Source organism: Mauremys reevesii, linkage group 6 (assembly GCF_016161935.1).
Source record: "Mauremys reevesii isolate NIE-2019 linkage group 6, ASM1616193v1, whole genome shotgun sequence".
Lineage (NCBI taxonomy): Eukaryota > Metazoa > Chordata > Testudines > Geoemydidae > Mauremys > Mauremys reevesii.
The window spans coordinates 5782694-5801233 of NC_052628.1; the positions used below are offsets into that span (position 1 = coordinate 5782694).

The 18540-nt window shown below is 41.5% G+C and overlaps 1 protein-coding gene across 3 annotated transcripts in view; it reads left to right on the forward strand.

The window, feature by feature from the left end:
* The window catches only part of KIAA1328 (KIAA1328 ortholog), a 258387-nt gene that overhangs the window by 230832 nt on the left and 9015 nt on the right, over positions 1–18540 (forward strand). The window contains exon 11 of one of the 3 annotated variants that reach the window (XM_039543310.1): positions 11709–11790. The exons of the other annotated variants lie outside the window; for them this stretch is intronic. Coding sequence (XP_039399244.1) covers positions 11709–11775 — 67 coding nt within the window. The 3' untranslated portion in view covers positions 11776–11790. Of the gene's footprint in view, positions 1–11708; positions 11791–18540 lie in introns of those variants that run through there. 3 annotated transcript variants of the gene reach the window in all.

The following is an 18540-nucleotide window of genomic DNA, read 5'->3' on the forward strand; positions in this document are numbered from 1 at the left end:
AGATGACTCTGCCGTGTGTTCTACGTAGTCTTCCAACTCAACCTCCTCATCCATGATTTCATTCTCAGGGTTGAGCCCATTGTCTCCAGCCTCGCCAAAGTATCCACGGGGCTCTTGGCAGTGGAGGTGGAGTCACCGCTGAGGACGGTGTCAAGCTCCTTATAGAAGCGGCAGATCTTTGGCCCAGCACAGAGCGGTGGTTTGACTCCCTTGCCTTCTGGTACGCCTAACTGAGCTACTCTATCTTCACACGGCACTGATGTGTGTCCCATTCATAGCCCTTATCCAACATGCCATGAGAAATCTGACTATAGCTATCGAAGTTCTTACGGCTGGAGCAGAACTGGGACTGCACAGCCTCTTCCCACAGTGCCAGCAGATCCAGCAACTCAGGTGGGCTCCAAGCGGCAGAGCGTTTTCTGCATGGAGCCGCCATGGTCAGCTGGGAAGATGCACTGTGAGCTCTCCATGCTGACTTCTGTCGACAAAACTGTAGTGTAGACAAGGCCTAAGTGAAGGGATTCAAGAAGGTTTTACAGTAACTAGGCCTCAGCTCGGATATAACAGACCTCTGATTTCAGCAAAACAAATGGCCTGTTGCAAAATACAGATATAATGGTTATAAGTGAAAATATAAAGTCAGACACTTTCCTCAGACACACCAGTTGTGCAGCTGGCTCCATGCAGAAAACGACTTCATCTGCACTGATCCCCACTGAAGCCTTTGGGGCACTGTGAAGGCTCAGGGGTGTCTCCCCATGCAGATGCAGTGTCGGGGCCTGACTTGGTGAGTCCGAAGACTGTGCCGACCAGTCAAAGCCAAAAAGAAGCTAGAAGGTTTTGAACAGAATCGGAGAACTTTGCTGAAATGCAGTCTCTTTCTCTCTCACGGCAACTAAGTAAAATTATTTCTGCTGAGTTTAGGTACAGTCAGATGAATTTAAGAGATTGGGTGATAACCTGGAGTTTTAGTATTAATCCTAAATTTTCTAGCTGCAGCTTTAAATCAGGCCTTTAATGCTAACTGAATGTATGTTTTTGGAGTTGAGTTCCTTTTAAATCACTTTTATTTCAATGTCTAAAAGTTCCTGCAACATGTATATTAAATAACAACCCATCTATACTATTATCAGTTAGACCACAAAGGCCTTTTGGAATTTTACCAACAGATTATATTGTGTTAATTTGTGTTTGGGGGGATTTTAAAAACAGAATTACTTACCCAATTGCCCAACACATCTCATATGAGGAAGATGAGTATTCAGGGATGTTGCAGCAAATTAATATTTGATGTCAAATGTAATGCACAGAGTATTTTTAACAGCGCACATTGGCATGCTCTCCAGTCGATCCATTATACTGAATACTTATAAATAAAACACGGATGTGAGAAAGCATTAACTTTGCATATACAATAGCTGCTTTTGAGATGCAAGTGCCACGGATGCCTAAATACGTTTCTGCTCTTAAAATGTTATACTGTACTAAGTTCTTCCTTCTATAGAGATCTTGTAGAAGCAAAAACTTCTGAAGGAAAGGAAATGTTTTTTTCCTGGTATCAGACACAATTTAAGATTCAAAAGGAGAAAAAAAGTCTTCCACTCCATGCCCAACATATAAACATTTTAAGGAATTAAGAGGGGGTGTGGAGAGGGGCGGTGAATGAGGTGGTGAACATGATAGGAGACAAGTTTTCTCTGTTCCCGAAGGAGAGCTAACAGCACGAAAAGTCCAATATAGTTGCATATGCGAGTGATAAAACCAGACGTTGGCAAATTAATCTCTCTTATTCACAGTGTAGGCTGTTAATTGTTCTCTCTGCTGGCTGTCGATATAATGTGAAATTTTCATTCCCCATTCAAGATGGAAAAAGTTGTGGCTGAAAATGTTAACATTTGCATTTTTATTTGTTGATTTATTTAAAGGACAGCCTCTCTTACAGCAATCCATCACTCAGTGACACCCCAAATATGAATAATGTATTGTAGACTTGCGGTTACAATGTGTAATAAGTGCCAGAGACAGTAGAAGAATGTTAACTATGTTGCAAATGTAATATTTATCGACTCATAGTTTATTGCTTTCGAGGTTCAATAATACTGGCCATAGGACATTAATATCACTTATCTTGATTTTAGTTGGGCACCTCTGTATATAGAAATAACCCATCTATTTCATGCTTACAAAATAAATGTGAAAATTACAACACTGGTTTACTTTACTTAGAGCTTGCAGTGCTCCTTTTCTGCCATCTCATTTATTTGTATCCACACCAATCCCGACCCAAATGGTAAGCACCTTGACACTCTTTATTCAGGGGCCTTGTGGAATGGATGAACTGTGTTGAAACACAAATTCTGACCTGGACTAGATTTGGACCATGTCTCTACTTCTGTTTCAAAGCAGTTGGAAAGGGGGCCATAAGTGAATTTTCTGTTGCATTTGCCTGAAAAGGCAATGGCTGAGATTGTAATGCCGATAACTTGCCTCTTGATAATGCATGCATACAAAATCGGTTTTTGTCTTTTATCAAATCATAGAGATGGAAAAATCTGATTAGATCAACAATTTGTATGGTGTAAAATTATGTTTGGGGACACTAGGAGGGTGTTAATTTTAAAAAATCAGGCAAAGGAACCAAGCGCTTTTGGAAGGTTGGCATTGGAAAGTCAGATTTGTTTTCAAAACCAAAATGTTCCTGGTTTAATAGGTAAAGGGAAAAAATGAACTGATTTTTGCCACATCTTAGATATGCTGCCGTAGCAAACTGATATGCATCATCAGTTGCATCTTCAGTATTTGCACCACCATGCTGCTTCTGAAAATGATGGAGACAGGGGAAGGACCACTCCACATCTGCAATGTATATTAGTGTGGCTAAAATCCCCAGGCCAGATAAACGTCACCAGCTTAATTGTGAAACGGTATTAGGTACATATACCTGAAGTTATCTAATCTCAAACATGAACAGAGACTGTTTATTATTTTTGTTATGAGTACAGAGAACACTTGCTTGCACCAAAGGGTATTGACAGCTGCTTGGTGATGGCAGTTTTGTTGTGTCCATTGCAGACAACGAAAATCATACCAGGAAATTCTGACTCCCAGCGCAAAAGGATTAATGTTAATTAGTAACTGTCGGCTGTAATTGTCACCCTAATCAAAATGCAGAATTATGTATTTCTTAGTTATAAATAACCTTTCTAATTGTACTTGATGTATGCCAGTTTAATCAAAAAGTACACTGGCAAACAGGCAGATATTTGCATTAATCTAGCGCTGGATCTTCACGTTTTTTTGATCGTCTTTTATTCCAAACTTGACTAGTTGGGGGAGGACTATTACAGCTGCATATTCCTTAAACGTTTTCCACCTATTCAGCTGTGTGGATCTGACAGGATTTTATATTAAAATGAGGGGAAATGTCTTTTGGGATTGTTCCATGCAACAGAAACCTTGTCAATTTTTGAAGTAGCTGGCAAGGTTTCCATCGCTCAGTGATGTGACAATAAGTTGATTATGGTTTGAAAGTAATAATAAGCAAAGGAAAGTAGAGTACAAATAATATTACAAAGCTGACTTAACCCTTTAGGTCTGCTTCTTAAGATGACACCATTCTTATGCACTGTATGTTTCTTGCACTGGCCTTTCCTACTCGCTCCAAATCCCTTGTTAGGTCAAAGGTGAAAGTGGTTTCAGTCTAGTTCCCATTTGTGTGTATAACCAAACGACTAGAGACTTAGAACAATGAAACAAAGAGAAGTGCTCCCTGTCCTCTGGCTCCTCCCCATGCTCTGCTCTCCCCTATCATCAAAAAGCCCCATTCCTAAGCAACGGCTGCCTCTCCAGTTATTGTCCCGTCTTTCTTCTTTCCTTCACTGCCTTTTCTGGCTCAAGTTCATCTCCTACAGTGGCATTCTGGATCCTCACCCACTTCACTCCACTGAAACTGCTCTCATCTAGGTTTCTCGCAGTCCCTTCTTGGACAAATCTTAAGGCCGCTACTCCATCCTCCTCATCCTTGGTCTCTCTGCTAATCTGGCATTGTCAATCGTACCCTCTTTCACTACACCTCATCCTTCTTTGGCTGCTATGACAATGTCCTCTGCCGGTTCTCCTCCTAGCACAGTGGCCACTCCTTCATGGCCACTGCTTGGTGGACCCTCCATGCTTTTTTTAATTGCATTCTGTCATCCTGCATTTAAAGGGCCAGCAGTGAAAGATTGTGCAGGAGGAGCTCAAGGTAAATATCACTCATGTTCAAAGCCCTGTGAAAGATGCTTCTATCAGAGGGAGGAGATTTTGCCCCTGCAGTCTGGTTGTGCTCCTGAGAGATCCTACTCTTCCTCCCCCATTTAGCTGGGTAGCAAGGACCCTTGGGACTTGCAACTGTTGGGTGATGCCCAAAAGAGTGTGTGTCCCCTGCCTATTCTGGTCTGGACTCATTGCTCCTGCCATCTTTACAGGAGAAGTGCTCTAACTTTGTAATAAAAATAATTTACCATGGATAGCAATGTCTTTCACAAGGGAATTCGGGGGGAGGGGAGATTGCTGACCTGCTGATGAACCATTTTGCTCTGTTCTTATCTCTTGAAATCCCCAAACCACACATCAGCCAGACAATAAATTACACATTACCATACTTAGTTTCTCTCTCTTTTGAATAGACACACCGCAACTAAGCTAATCTATTTGTATTTTGACTTCCTTTATCATATTAATAACGAATTGGTCAGTATGAAGGCAGGGCTAGTCTAAATGCAGCATGACCACAGGACTGATGTAAAAGAAGCACAAATACTTTTTCCTATTACGAATCATTGGGTTCTAATGGATTCTTAGATAGTGAGCTCTTCGGTGAAGAGAGAGGGTGGGTGTTTACAGCACCTATCACAAAAAGGCCTGATCCTGATTATGTCCAGGGCTACCGGAACATACTTGATGATGTTAACAAAGGAGGTCTGAGAGAGAGGTGAGAGTTGCCCCTGCTGTGGCAAGCCCCTCCCAAGAGTGACACCATTGGTGGGTGGGAACGACAAAGTTTGAGGTGAAGGCGATGTTTCCACTGCTGCTTGAGATGGCCACTGGTCCCTTCTCTACCACCAGGTGTTCTCATTAGCTGGGACCCACAAAGCTGCAGAGGAAATTTGAGGTCTGATTATAGAAATATGCTGATGGCCAATGATTGCTGCTTATGATGCAGGGAGCACACAGAGGTGTTGCCCATTGTGGTTCCCTCTATCCCGCTCCACCCAGTTGTGACATCAAGACTGGGGCAAAACTGTGCTCTAATAAGGGGTGGAGTTATGTACAGGAGAACCTCAGAGTTACGAACCCCTCAGGAATGGAGGTTGTTAATAACTCTGAACAAAACTTTGATCTTTCAAAAGTTTACAACCGAACATTGATTTTAATACAGCTTTGAAACTTTTACTATACAGAAGAAAAATGCTGCTTTCCCTTTATTGTTTTTTAGTAGTATGTTTTAACGCAGTACTGTACTGTACTCGCTTTTTACTTATTTATTTATTTTTGTCTCTGCTGCTGCCTGATTGCACACTTCCGGTTCCAAATGAGGCGTGTGATTGACTGGTCAGTTCGTAACTCTGAGGTTCTACTGTAGTGGAGATTTTTCTGGGGTAGGCATTTGTTTCGTTTTTGGAAGGATGAGTTTTGCATGTGCCTTTATTTGACCACATTAGCCCCTTGTCATTTGATTCCTGTTTCCTTAGCAAGTAAGATAGAGCATTAAGCTTTCCTTTTTCATAGGTTGGCATGTGTTATATTAGATCTTTTTCTTTGATACTTGGCTGGGCAACTACAGATGCCTTGAAGCAATGAATGAATAAAAGTGGGTTGTTTTAGTTACTTGAATAATCCAGGCCAGGTGTTGATGGACAAAGGACATAATGCTTTTGTCATAAGGACAAAATCCTCCCCGATGAAGAATTTCCAGAGCGTAATAGAGATTGTAGGAAATATGATAGTGTCTAAATCAGGAGAAATTGTCCATCATCCTAACTTTAAAACAAAGGTTTTTGGGGGGGCAGGGGAGTGTCTTTTTTTTTTTTAAGTTTCTGTCTGGTTGTACTTCCTTTAGTTAGTGTATCCTCAGTCTTTGTTTATGGTCCTTAATAGAACGGAGAATATTTGGAGAAATACGCATTCATCTCTTAATGTTCTTGGGACAAAAGTCTCTGATGTGAAAAAATCAAAATCTAAAGCTCCATATGCTGACAATGGTGTGTATCGGGAATAACGTCACTGAAGAAAATTAAGTTACACTAGGGCTAAATGACAAGAGAATCAGGTTCCAACTCGTCAAGAAAAAGATAGGGAAATAGATATTAAGCATACATCTTTGCACACTCAGACATCTGCTATTATTCATGACAACGTTGCATTGCATAGCATGCTGAAAATCTGGAGAACTGTTTAAGGTAGTTAGATCGTTATAGTAGATGCTTCCAGTGTTTCTTGAGGATTGAATCATACAACATGTCTTCCAATGCTTGGCACAAATGTGAAGGGAACTTTAGGAATAGATGAGAGCATAGTCTCCTTTAACCCCACCTCCAGCTGTGGCAAGGAGATTTGTTATGTCAACTTGTGGTTATTCTTTGTTTAAGCTGAATCCATCAATTTCCACCACAGGATGTGACTGATTCTGTTTCTCTTCCTAAATCAGATGGTCCCGTTCAAAAACATACACTCTTGGGTAAATTTGTTTTTGTCACACACTATGACTGGGGTTCTCAAGTTATCTCATCAGTATTCAGTTGAGCTTCTTAAGCAAAACAAAATATCCCCTCCTCCCCCGATATCACACATTCCACGTTTAATCGCAGACACTGGTTTATCTCATTATTCTGGAACTTAGCTTACTCAGTGTAACATACAAGCTTCTCTATCCTTGTCAGTTCTGAGGTTTATATAATAATAATTCAGATGTATTTTATGATTCTGATCAGTTGGTACATTTTTTACTGAAGGTCACAAAGAAAAAGTAAAACTACTGTTTTTACTTTGTTCTGGAAACAATATGATGACTTGGAAGCACAAATATAAAGGAAAAGAAAGCAATTTACTAAAATTGGCTTCTGTCTGTGATTGCTTGGTTCTTCCTGACACGGAGTACCTTTGTGTTTTTTAACTAGCGTCGTATCTTACATTTTTCTTGCTCCGGTGGCTCTTACTATTCATAAATTTCAAAGGACTTTATATTAATGTAAACATGTCTAAAATGGTTAGTGAGAGCAGCCTCCTAAAATGTATGTATTGAATAGTTTAAATTTGTTTTTGTAAAATCAATAAATTAAAAAGCAGAATTCCAAGTCGCTTATAATATTTCCTGTGTGTTTGGGGAATCTTTCAGAAAAGGTTCTCAAAGACTCTAATACTATTATACTTTTAACTTTCATTTTTGCTTAATCTGCATTGAATCATCTTTTACTACTTAAAACCAAAATTGGGTTTATTGAAACATTTAAATTTTGATTATTTTTAATAAAGATGTAGAACTATAACCTAATGAAATTACTGGAATGAAATGAGTAAAATTTAAAAAAATGTAATAAGCTGAAGACTTGACGATTTTATTAAGTATGTAAAAGGCAAAAGAAAGTCACATTCTTCTGTACGTTTCCCCATGTGTTCCGTCTCAGATCAGCAGGGTGAAACATGCCATGTCAGAAATGACCTTTGCACTGTTGGACTGACTTCTTTAGGTAAATTTCCAGAAGAGTGAGTTCTGCACACAACTCACATTGCCAATAGTACTTGTGTGTGTAACTTCCTGTGCCTGTGATCAAGAGATACTGCTTTCAGCTGAGTGGTAGTGCTGAATTCCAATTTTACTCCTTACAATTCAGAGCCATGAATGTATTTGTAGGGTGTTTGTGTGTCTGTCAATCTATCAGATATCTCTGAAACATAACTTATGAGCAGCTTTACAATTGTGACTTTGGAAGCATTTTTCTCACTCTTGGAAATAAAATCCTTTCTACACTGTGCACGTTGACTGATAATTCAGTGTTGCACCAGAACCACTCTTGAACCCACGTTCCTGCACATGGATCTATTGGGAACTCCCTGGGAGCTCAAGGTACTGAGCGGTTTGTTCCAACAGGGGGCACTGTCTCGGTTAAGGAAACTAGGGTATCCTCAGTGTTCCAGCATTCATTTCCTTTCTGACCTGTGGCTGGTGAAGCAATTCCTGCAAGGATTGCTTAGCATCACCCCATGTGCCTTGCATCCCAACTCTTCCTTGATGCTTTGTAATTGTTGGGTGTGTCCTTATTCTCATGCATACCCTTGGAACTTGAAGACTACACTCCCGCGCCATTTTTGGTAGACTTGAAGGATTCAGAGTCAAAATAGCAGGCTGGTCTGATGAGAGAGACCCGAAACCTCAAGACCTGTCAGATCAAATCTCCTTTTACTTGTTCCTCAATCATATCTTACCTTCTAGATTTCCAGATGTGAGAGAGTAGTGTGCCATTTCTTCAGTATAACATGGCAATTCGATATGACAGTGATGGGTACCTAAGAAATGCCTAAATGGGTAGAACATATAGCCCCCCCCTCCCCCTTTTAACTATCCAAACATTCCCGTGCTTCATCTCTTTGTTTTGTTCTACAGACTTTTCAGCAGCAAGCCATTTCTACTGGGGCACAAACCGTAACATCACATGACACTGACTTTACTCAAACCAGAAGATTTTTGTGCCAAGGTTGTAACACTGTATCATGACTTCATTGTATCTGTGTGAAATTTTTAATTTCACGCCCTGCAGACTTCACTGTCTTGCGTGCACTCTTTTCATGTTGTTGCATAGAACCGTAAGTCCCTGGGTTGCATTCATTTTGTATTGGTTTTTGGAGGGTTTTTTTGTAAGTTAAAAGATCTGTTTCCTTTGAGTTTTCTGTATAAAATTAAGTGGGAATTGGTGCTAGAATAACATCCGTTAATTATTCATTCAGTCTTTGGCCTCTGCTGTTGCTACCAATAAGGTTGTCAGCTGTGGTGGTTTTCGTGGTGAGAGCACATCTACTGAGTCTTGCCATTTCATTTTAATAACCCAGCACACAGTAGCTGGGAGCAATTTTTGGTCACTTCCAGCCTGGGCTGGATTCAAATAAAGAACCTGGAAGTGAGCGGCTTAATACCAGTCTCCTGAGCCATTCAGACCCTTACTTAATTTTTTTGTAGCATATCCGTGATACCAGGTAGTTCATGACAGAAGCGCAGGGTGTCGACAGGTGTATGGTTTTCGAAAAGTAATCCCGAGGAGCCCAAGAACACCTTTACTAGTTATTGCTGGGAATTAACAGACTAAAACTTCTCTTCCATACCCATCTGTTCAGCTGCAAAAAACAGGTAATTTATCTCAGTGTGACACCTACCACCTGTGTACAGTTTTTGAAATAGGTTGTTAAAATGCAATGCCTACTGCCCAGGGGAGCCTGGCCCCAGAACCCTACACTCCTGGCTTTACTGCTGGCTTGTTCTAAGGGTGCCTTCTAATGCCATGTCAAGTCTGCTGACCTGTTCTGCCCTATCGTGGGTTCTCATGCTCACAGTGTGACTCCTCGCTAGCCCGGTTGTGTCCCCCTTTGACTCCTTTCTAACACGCTGACTTACACTGTGTTGGTGGTACCTGGTTTATTTCTATGGCTATTGTTATACCTCAGTAGCTTCCGCTGAATCATATATATCCTTCTCTTTGATGTACGAAATCTCAGTTAATTTAAACATTACCCCAGACAGCTGCAGGCCAAATGGAGAAGAATGGAACTGCCTTTAGTCCACAGTCCTATATAACAGAGTACACATCTGGGAGTTTGTCAGAACTTACGTAACAGAATGCTGTTCCTCTAGGGGGTTTGTGTTCACTGCCACAGCTCCAGGCCCATGGTCTCCGGTGGGCATTAGCTTAGTTCAGACACTTACTCTAAGGGAAAACTGCTGGAGGCACTAAGATCAAGTAAAGAGCTGGCAAGTAGGAAAATTCTCTGTTCCAATCCAGCTAATTAAACAAATATGGTTTCTTTTGGTAAGTCACATGGAAGTCCTTGTGCCCCTCTCAGCCTACTGGAAGGGGAGTAGAAGAGTGGGGGATGGGATCTCACTGAAAAGCAGCTGCTGTCTGAGCTGAGCTTTCCTGGGTAAATTAATCATTTTTAAACAGTGTGATTGAGCCTGAAGCATATATCAGATCCATCATCAGTGAGATGTAGCATCACAAGGAACATACAATCTTAGGGCCCTATCCAGCAAAGTGCAGAGCACTGTCACTTCCGTGGAAGTTGAAGACACTCTGCTCCATGCAGGATGGGGCCATCTAGCCCAGACAATACAATATAGACACACGAGGCCTTATTCTTCACTGCATTGCTCCAGTTTCATACTAGAATAACTCCAGTAACAGCGATGAAGTGACACTAGTGAAAAATAGGGAGAAATGCTGGCGTGAAGGACACATGTGATGTACTGTGTGATCAGAAAATGGGTTTATCAAAAGGCAGTATAGGAACATTCTTAGTACTCTTTGCTTACTACTAAACTCCATACGGTAATTCCTCAAAACTTCTAACGCATTGTTTAAATCTTGTTGGTTCCTCACCATGTCTTCTGTTTGTGAGACTCCTCTCATGCCCCAAATTCCATCTGAGGGGTACCCAGCCCATTAATTGAAAATACCAGAGCATTCGTTTTTTGAGTACATACTTTTATTTTATATCAAGGTCTTTCCAGCATCCAAGTGAGCAAGCACTCCTCCCACTCCTCTGCCCTTTCTTGCCCCATTCCATGACAGCTGACTGCTAACATAAGCATGGGGTTTCCAGCCAGCGTGACTGTGTGTGGCTATCTCCAAGGCCACGCGGTTCCATGGCTCTGAAGCTAGAAGATGTTCACTCTTACCTCCCATGTGTAATTCTAAGTGATGGGTCCTTACCAGGGTCGCCAAATTCATCCATCTGTTGTCTATTTCTGTTCTAAAGACCAAGCAGCCATAAAGCTGAAAACCATGTGGCATTTTGGAATCTTAAGTTTCAGACAAAGCATTTATGAATTATTTATGCCAAATGTGTTTTCAGTAATGTGCAGCATAAAATGGAATGAATGTGTATCCAGACCTGCCCTGAACTCTCCAAAGTGCATGCTAATAAACAGAATGATAACCAAGCATCACTTTTGCCCTGTAAGATTTAGAAGGCAGGCACTTTTCTTTTTGTTTCAACAGTTCTGTTCTTAATCCATGTCAGTTTGTCAACTTGAAGCTCTATTAGTTTTAAAGTACAGCTTGGTAAGGGACTTTCTATTACTTGAAGGCATCTTTAAGTGCTTTTTCCCTTATTCAACTGGAGTTAGTGTCTGCAAATGTTACTTGTCATGCTGGCATACAGCCATGCTAAATTATGTTTTAATTCACAATTAATAGGAAGTAGCAACTGTGCAGAGCAGCAAACCTTTCACTTAAAATGGCCATTATACCAGATCATGATTCCACAGAATGATTAAGGTATTGAAGAATAGTTAAGGTATCTTTAGATTTTCAGACATTTAAAAGTGCTGGGCTTATTTAATTTTTTTTTAAACCTCCCTGAAACCGCTCTTCCCATAAAGCCAGGAACACAGGACATTATATTATAGCAGCCTAGTGTTTATGGGTATCTGAAATGTTTAATCGTAACTTGTTTTTCAGTGATGTAGCTGCCAGGGCAGATATAATTAAGGGAACAGAAGGATTTGGCTGCCTGATTCCACTATAAAACACTCCCAAGTCACAGCAGAAGAAATTAAACTATTCAGCAAGAGGAAGAATAGTGTAAAGCACCGGTAGGAGTTGGTGTTAGTTTAGGTGTTCCATTAGACTATATATAAAATATTTCATTGAAGGGGGGCGGGGGGGAAGAAACATTGAGATGAAGATTCATTTTCAATTGTGCTGGTATAAAAAGGTAGAAAGGCTGCAATACTTATTCACCATAATGCAGAAAATGAATACATAATAGGGGGAATCCTGGCTCCATTGAAGTCAATGTCAAAGCTCCCATTGACTTCAGTGTGGCAGGACGTCACCCTGTGTCTATTTAAGATCTGCATCCAGATCTTGTATCTCTGTATAATGAGGTCTTAAATCTTGCCCAGCTAATAGCATTTCTTGCCCACAATGGTTAGAAATTCAGTGAAGGCTTACAGTTCAGTGACTAAATGACAAGGTAGGAAACTTTGGAATCATAAAACCATTATTAGTGCTTGACCTAAGACTGCACAGATCTTCCGATTACTGTACCTGTTGAAGCAAAAAGCTGATTTATTATTTCTATGGCTGGCTAAGAATTTGGACTGAACTTGTGAAGAAAGGCAGCGTGTTAATCCATGGAAATGATGATTGAAGTCAATGGGTACTGCATGTGCCCAGCACCTCTGAAAATCAGGCTATTCTTATTTAAGTGCCCATTAAGCATGCACATTTGGAAAATGTTAGCTAATGCTTTGTAACCTGCATGAAATCTTTTAAAATGTTATGCTGAGGTTATTTTTATTTAGCATCCATAAAGTTGTAGGCACTGTTCAGACAAGTAAAAGACCACCCCTACCCCCAAAAGATTGGCACTCAAAAGAGAGAGAGGGACTATGAAAAGAGAAGCCAAAAACAAAGACAGGACAGGGGAATGGAGAAGGGTTATACGTGTAAAATCAAGAGTGAACATTGGTGCTTCTTCACCTGCTCTGTCTGCTTAGTTCTTATTTTTTCTAAACGTTTCTTTCTTCTCTTAAAAATATATTTCTTAATGGCTTAGTGAGATAGAGATTGTTAGGGGGGAATGACTGGTTGGGTAAGGTTGTAAAAGCAAAAGGTTGGTGAGAATGAGTCTGTAAGGGTGGATGGGAATGGAAAATGAGAGAAATAAAGAGGGATTAGATGAGATGTAGAAAAGACAATACTGGCTTAGTCTCATTTGGAACAGTGAATGGTGAAGCCCAGTATGAAAACAGAGTATCCATTGTGACAAAGTTCCTCCCCTACCTTGGTGGGTCCTGCGCTTATTGGTGGATTTGCTCGCTTCACAGATTCACTCTGTGGGTCGGGAAACAGCCCAGAGACCTTCCCCTCTGGTAGAAGCCACAGTCCAGGTCAATTCCTCCTGTGTTTGATCAGGAGTTGGGAGGTTTAGGGGGAACCCGGGCCAGCCCTCTACTCCGGGTTCCAGCCCAGGGCCCTGTGGACTGCAGCTGTCTAGACTGCCTCCTGGTACAGTTGTGCGACAGCTACAACTCCCTGGGCTACTTCCCCATGGCCTCCTCCTCACCACCAGACCTTCCTTCTGATGTCTGATAACGCTTATACTTCTCAGTCCTCCAGCAGTGCCTACTCACTCTCAGCTTCTTGCACGTCTGTTGCTCCCAGCTCCTCACATGCAATTCCTCTCCCCTGGCTCCCTTTGGCCTAACTGGAGTGAACCCTTGTATAGTATCAGAGGGGCCTTAATTAGAGTCAGGTGCTTAACAGCCTCACCTGATTCTTAGCAGGTTAATTGGAGTCAGGGGTTCTCATTAGCCTGGGGCAGCCCTTGCTCTGATCACTCAGGGAACAGAAAACTGCTTATTCAGTGGCCAGTATATCCCCCTTCTACTTCTCTGCTGTTCCCAACTGGCCTGAGTCTATCACACCATGTAAGTCCCATGTAAATTCCATGTTAGTCCCACCGTTTTTTGTCTGGTTTGTTTTTATGTTTTAGAATGAGGGCTGGATGAGCATAGGTGACCAGACAGCAAATGTGAAAAATCGGACGGGGGTAGAGGGTAATAGGAGCCTATATAAAAAAAAAAAAAAAAAAAAATCAGGACTGTCCCCATAAAATCGGGACATCTGGTCACCCTAGGTGAGCAGGAGATGGAGGAGTTGAGTCATAGGAGCAAGGAAGTAGAAAAGCAGAGAAAAGGGAGTGAGGACATGGCGGGCGATAGGGAGGAGAGGCAGTGCTCTTTCGTGGTTAAGTGAAAATAACATTGGGCTGTTGTTACATGAGGGGAAGTGGTAGCAAACGCTTTCAGTAATGAAGCACCAATGAGCACCAAGAAAAATGAGACTCACTAATCAGCCTGGATCCAGGGCAGAGGTCTCTGAGACACTGTGTTGAGCCCTTTGTCCTTTATTGCACTGATACTGTTCTGTCTGCAGTGGGCCAGGAACGTACCAACACCACTCAGCCAGTTTCAGGATCAAGGTCTCTTCAACACTCCTAGTGATGGGGGCAAACCCTTCAGCATGATAAATGTGCCAAGCATGGCCAGTTCGGTTAGCCAAGGGCATGATGCTATTATAAAAGTCTATTTCTTCCCTCCCTACTGCATGCCCGATCCTGCAAAGAACTGTTGTCTCTGATGGGATCGTTATTGCCAGTGACCCCACTGAATGTGAGCTAGTGTGTCTGTTGGAGTTGTGTGTCAGGTTTTATGGCGTACAATGATGTATTATGCTCAGATGTATTAATAGATTAAAAATTAGGGTTTTGCAGAGTGAGGTTATGGCTACAAAAAAGGCCAGTGCAATTTTGGGCTGCAAAAACATTTCATCATATAGCACAGAGCAGATTGTCCTAACAGCTCTGGTGTGACCATACCCGGGGAACATTGTGTTCAGTTCTGGGTGCCATGTTACCAGAAAGATATTGACAAATTAGAGGAAGCTCAGAGAAGAGCAATAAAAAATTATCACTAGGTTTGAGGGATTGATTTATGAGAAAAGATTAAAATATGTCTAGCTTGGATAAGTGATGACTTAGGTTGGTGGGGGGAACATAATATTCAAATATTTGAAGGGTGTAACACTAGAGAAGGAGATGAATTTCTAAGTCTTGCACAAGGATCTGTAACTATGAGTAATGGGGTGAAGTTAAGAAAGGGAAAACTTTTGCTTCGACTTAGGCTGCCTATAAGGAAAAACTCCGACAGAGTGTGTGCACATAATGTGTGTGTACACAGAAAAACACCTTTCCCCTCCCGCAAATTGAAAAGGAAAAACTCATGGCACTAACCTGACGTTTACCCTGCACAACTCTGATCACTCTGCTTCTGTGTTGCATCCATTCCCCCCCCCCACCTTTGTCTGACTTGTCTAATTAGACTGTAAACTCTTAGAAACATTTGTACAGTGAGTCCCCAATCTTGATCAGGGCCTCTAGGTGCTCTACTAACATCTACATAAATAATAACAGTCATGAGAGGCTGAGATGTATTTGGCTCGGGAATGGCCTCCTAAGCAAAACAGCAAAGAATCCTGTGGCACCTTATAGACTAACAGACGTTTTGCAGCATGAGCTTTCGTGGGTGAATACCCACTTCTTCGGATGCAAGTGGTGGAAATTTCCAGGGGCAGGTATTTATAAGCAAGCAAGAAGCAAGCTAGAGATAACGAGGTTAGATCAATCAGGGAGGATGAGGCCCTGTTCTAGCAGTTGAGGTGTGAAAACCAAGGGAGGAGAAACTGGTTCTGTAATTGGCAAGCCATTCAGAGTCTTTGTTTAGTCCTGGGGTGATGGTGTCAAATTTGCAGATGAACTGGAGCTCAGCAGTTTCTCTATGAAGTCTGGTCCTAACGTTTTTTTGCTGCAGGATGGCCACCTTAAGATCTGCTACTGTGTGGCCAGGGAGGTTGAAGTGTTCTCCTACAGGTTTTTGTATATTGCCATTCCTAATGTCTGATTTGTGTCCATTTATCCTTTTCCTAAGCAAAACAGCGAGAGCCCCACTGCTTGGGGCAAATTCCAGGAAGCATGCTGTAGGGAACAGTTCTCCATGGGCAGGGAGGTGTCTGGATGATATAACAGGTCTTTTCCTTCTTGAGCTTGTGATTGTATGAATACTGCCTTAGAGAGTATCATGAAACATATCTGATATTGTGAGCTTTCTATTATGTAGGTGTTAGTTTAACAGCACTCTGGGATGCTCTCGCTAAGGACACTATGCAAATCAATTGTGTGATGTATTTTAAATAAAAGGCTCAGATCTTTTTTTAATTACATAGAAAATATTCTGCAGCCTGATCATTTAACTCGAGAGCTAAAATACACTGACATGTATTTGGAAAATATACAGTGGGTACCAGCACCCTACACTACCAAAGCTGATGTCAGGTTAAATAAAAATTGCATTGTCGAGTGTCTCATCTTCCCGACTCCTGCAATGAATGGAGAGTCTGGGGAGTGTCTCTGACTATCCAGAAGTAAAAGATATGCAGTCACTCAAGAAGTTCCATAGAAACCAGCACTTTCCCTTTGCCTACAATCCTTTTTTCACCGCCTTGGCCTTTCAGTCCATGTGCTTATCTCCTATTTCAGAATCCTGGAAGTCAGCAGACAGGGATGCCTGGGGATCTCAGAGCCTGCCTTGTTTCTAATTTGTTTAAATCCCTGAAGTTTTAACATCCTGCTTTCACATTTATTTTTCCCATTGTTGTTTGTGTGGTTCTTCAGCCATTGAGTCAAACCAAAATGGCAAGCTCCCCTGAACCTGCTCCTGTCCTCTTTCGTTATGTCGTCACTGCTGAGTTTTCTGGGCTCTTACTTACATAGTGTCCCTGACTTTTCCATCCATATGCACACAGATCTCTCAGCGAGTCAGTGATGCGCTCAATACCAGGTTAGCTGGCTTGGCTTTGGGATGGGGAGACAGTTTAAGCCTGAGTTCTGCTTTCACTCAGACTGGTAACCTGCACTTTTTGCAGTGAGGACACGGGCTAAATCACTCTGATAGTCCTCCAGTGCCTTCCACAATTCCCCCATGTGCCCAGAAAGACAGACGCTCTCCCACAATCCCCTGGGAAAGAATCAGAGTGACTCAGCTGACAGCAGCCCAAAGAACCATCAGATAGTCCCCCAGAAGACTAGTGACACCCTTGAGGGCGTGCAGCACCAGTAACTCAGGTAAGGCTTTGCAATTAGCGGCTTGCACCCCAGCTAGGCTAACTTGGTGATCAGACCAGGGTGCCAATCATCTGGGCTGACTCTGCAGTGAAGATACACGCCTTTAGCTGCCATCACCTCTGACAGTAGGGTTGGCGAGTTGATTGCTTGGACTGTTGAACATCTGTATCTATTCTTTTTCCCCCCAAGGAGGTGGCTTTTGTTTGCTCTCCTATGTTACATTATTTCTGTAAGGCTTTGGGAACTGATATTTCCTGTATAACCGTAGGCATTTGTAGCTAACCTGTTTAAACTTTAGTTTCCCTTTCTGTGAAATGGGCCCCTCACCTTCCCGGAGTATTAGTAGCTGTAGTTAATGTTTGTAAAGTGCTTGGAGATGGATAGTGCTTAGAAGTACAAAGTACTAGTATAATATTGTGCCTCCAAGCTTCAAAACCTGCTCTAATCCAAAGGCAATTCATGTAACGTTAGTAAATCACTTGGAGGTTTATGTTGAGAATTCAAGCAGAAATATGAAAATAAACTTTTTATATCATTGGATACATGCAGTTAAATAAAAGTAAACCTGTACAACTACTAATCTCTGATGCCATATTGCTGGTGTGCTTTGTTGAAATGTCATCACCTTGTAGAAAAGGCGCTGTGTGTTTTCTAGACATTTATGGTCAAAGAATAAATTTTCAGGGACTGTAAATGAAAAGATATCTCTGAACATGATGATCAAATAATACGTGACACTGCTTGTTTAAGGAAATATACATATATCTCACTGCCAGAGTGTTTATGACTCTAATAAATCTAGTTATTTTGCCGAGTAGGGAAATTTTTACTGACTCCGGCAAATATCAAATTTGTTTGGGATTGTGCTGTTTTCTGCAGACAGGAGCAAGTGATTTTATTAGTTAAACTGTACAGTGCAATACAAAAACATAATACAGCTAAATGTGTACTTTATATATTGTACTGTGTACATGAAATGTTACATATTTCAGAATGCAATGTCCTATTCCATAATCTAAATGTATTTAATATTTCAGCCAATCAGAGTGGAATGATGCAGTACAGTTACAGCTCCATAACTACTGGGTTTTTTCCACTCCTCCAATACACAATTTCCTGCATTCATATTGGTTCTAGATGTCAATTTTGCATAACCATGGCATTTCTCAGTAACTCCATAGTGTGTAATTCCCTGTACTCTGATTGGACAGCAGCTTTTATTAGCAAGAATACAAAGGTTTGTATAATCACTGCGAAGTGATTTCTCAGACTCTGTACTGTGAATGTACAAAACTATTGTTCCCAGACCAGCAATCACATTTGAGTGCATTTCAGCTGTGCGAATCCCAGATTGTTCCTGCTGATTCACTTTTGAAGCATGAAGTAAAATAAAACACTTTCCCAGTGTTCTGGGTATAAAAGTCCAGCTGACCAGTAAGCTGAGGGGAGTGGAGGGGATGGGGCGGTTGTACTTCCCTTTTGACACTCAGTCAAACTATTTTATTTTTGGAGTATTTTCTTTCATTTAAAATATGAACATTTAATTTACGATGTTAAGAATCGGCTAAGAAACTCCTCCACCTTTGGTGGTTATAAACTCCCCCA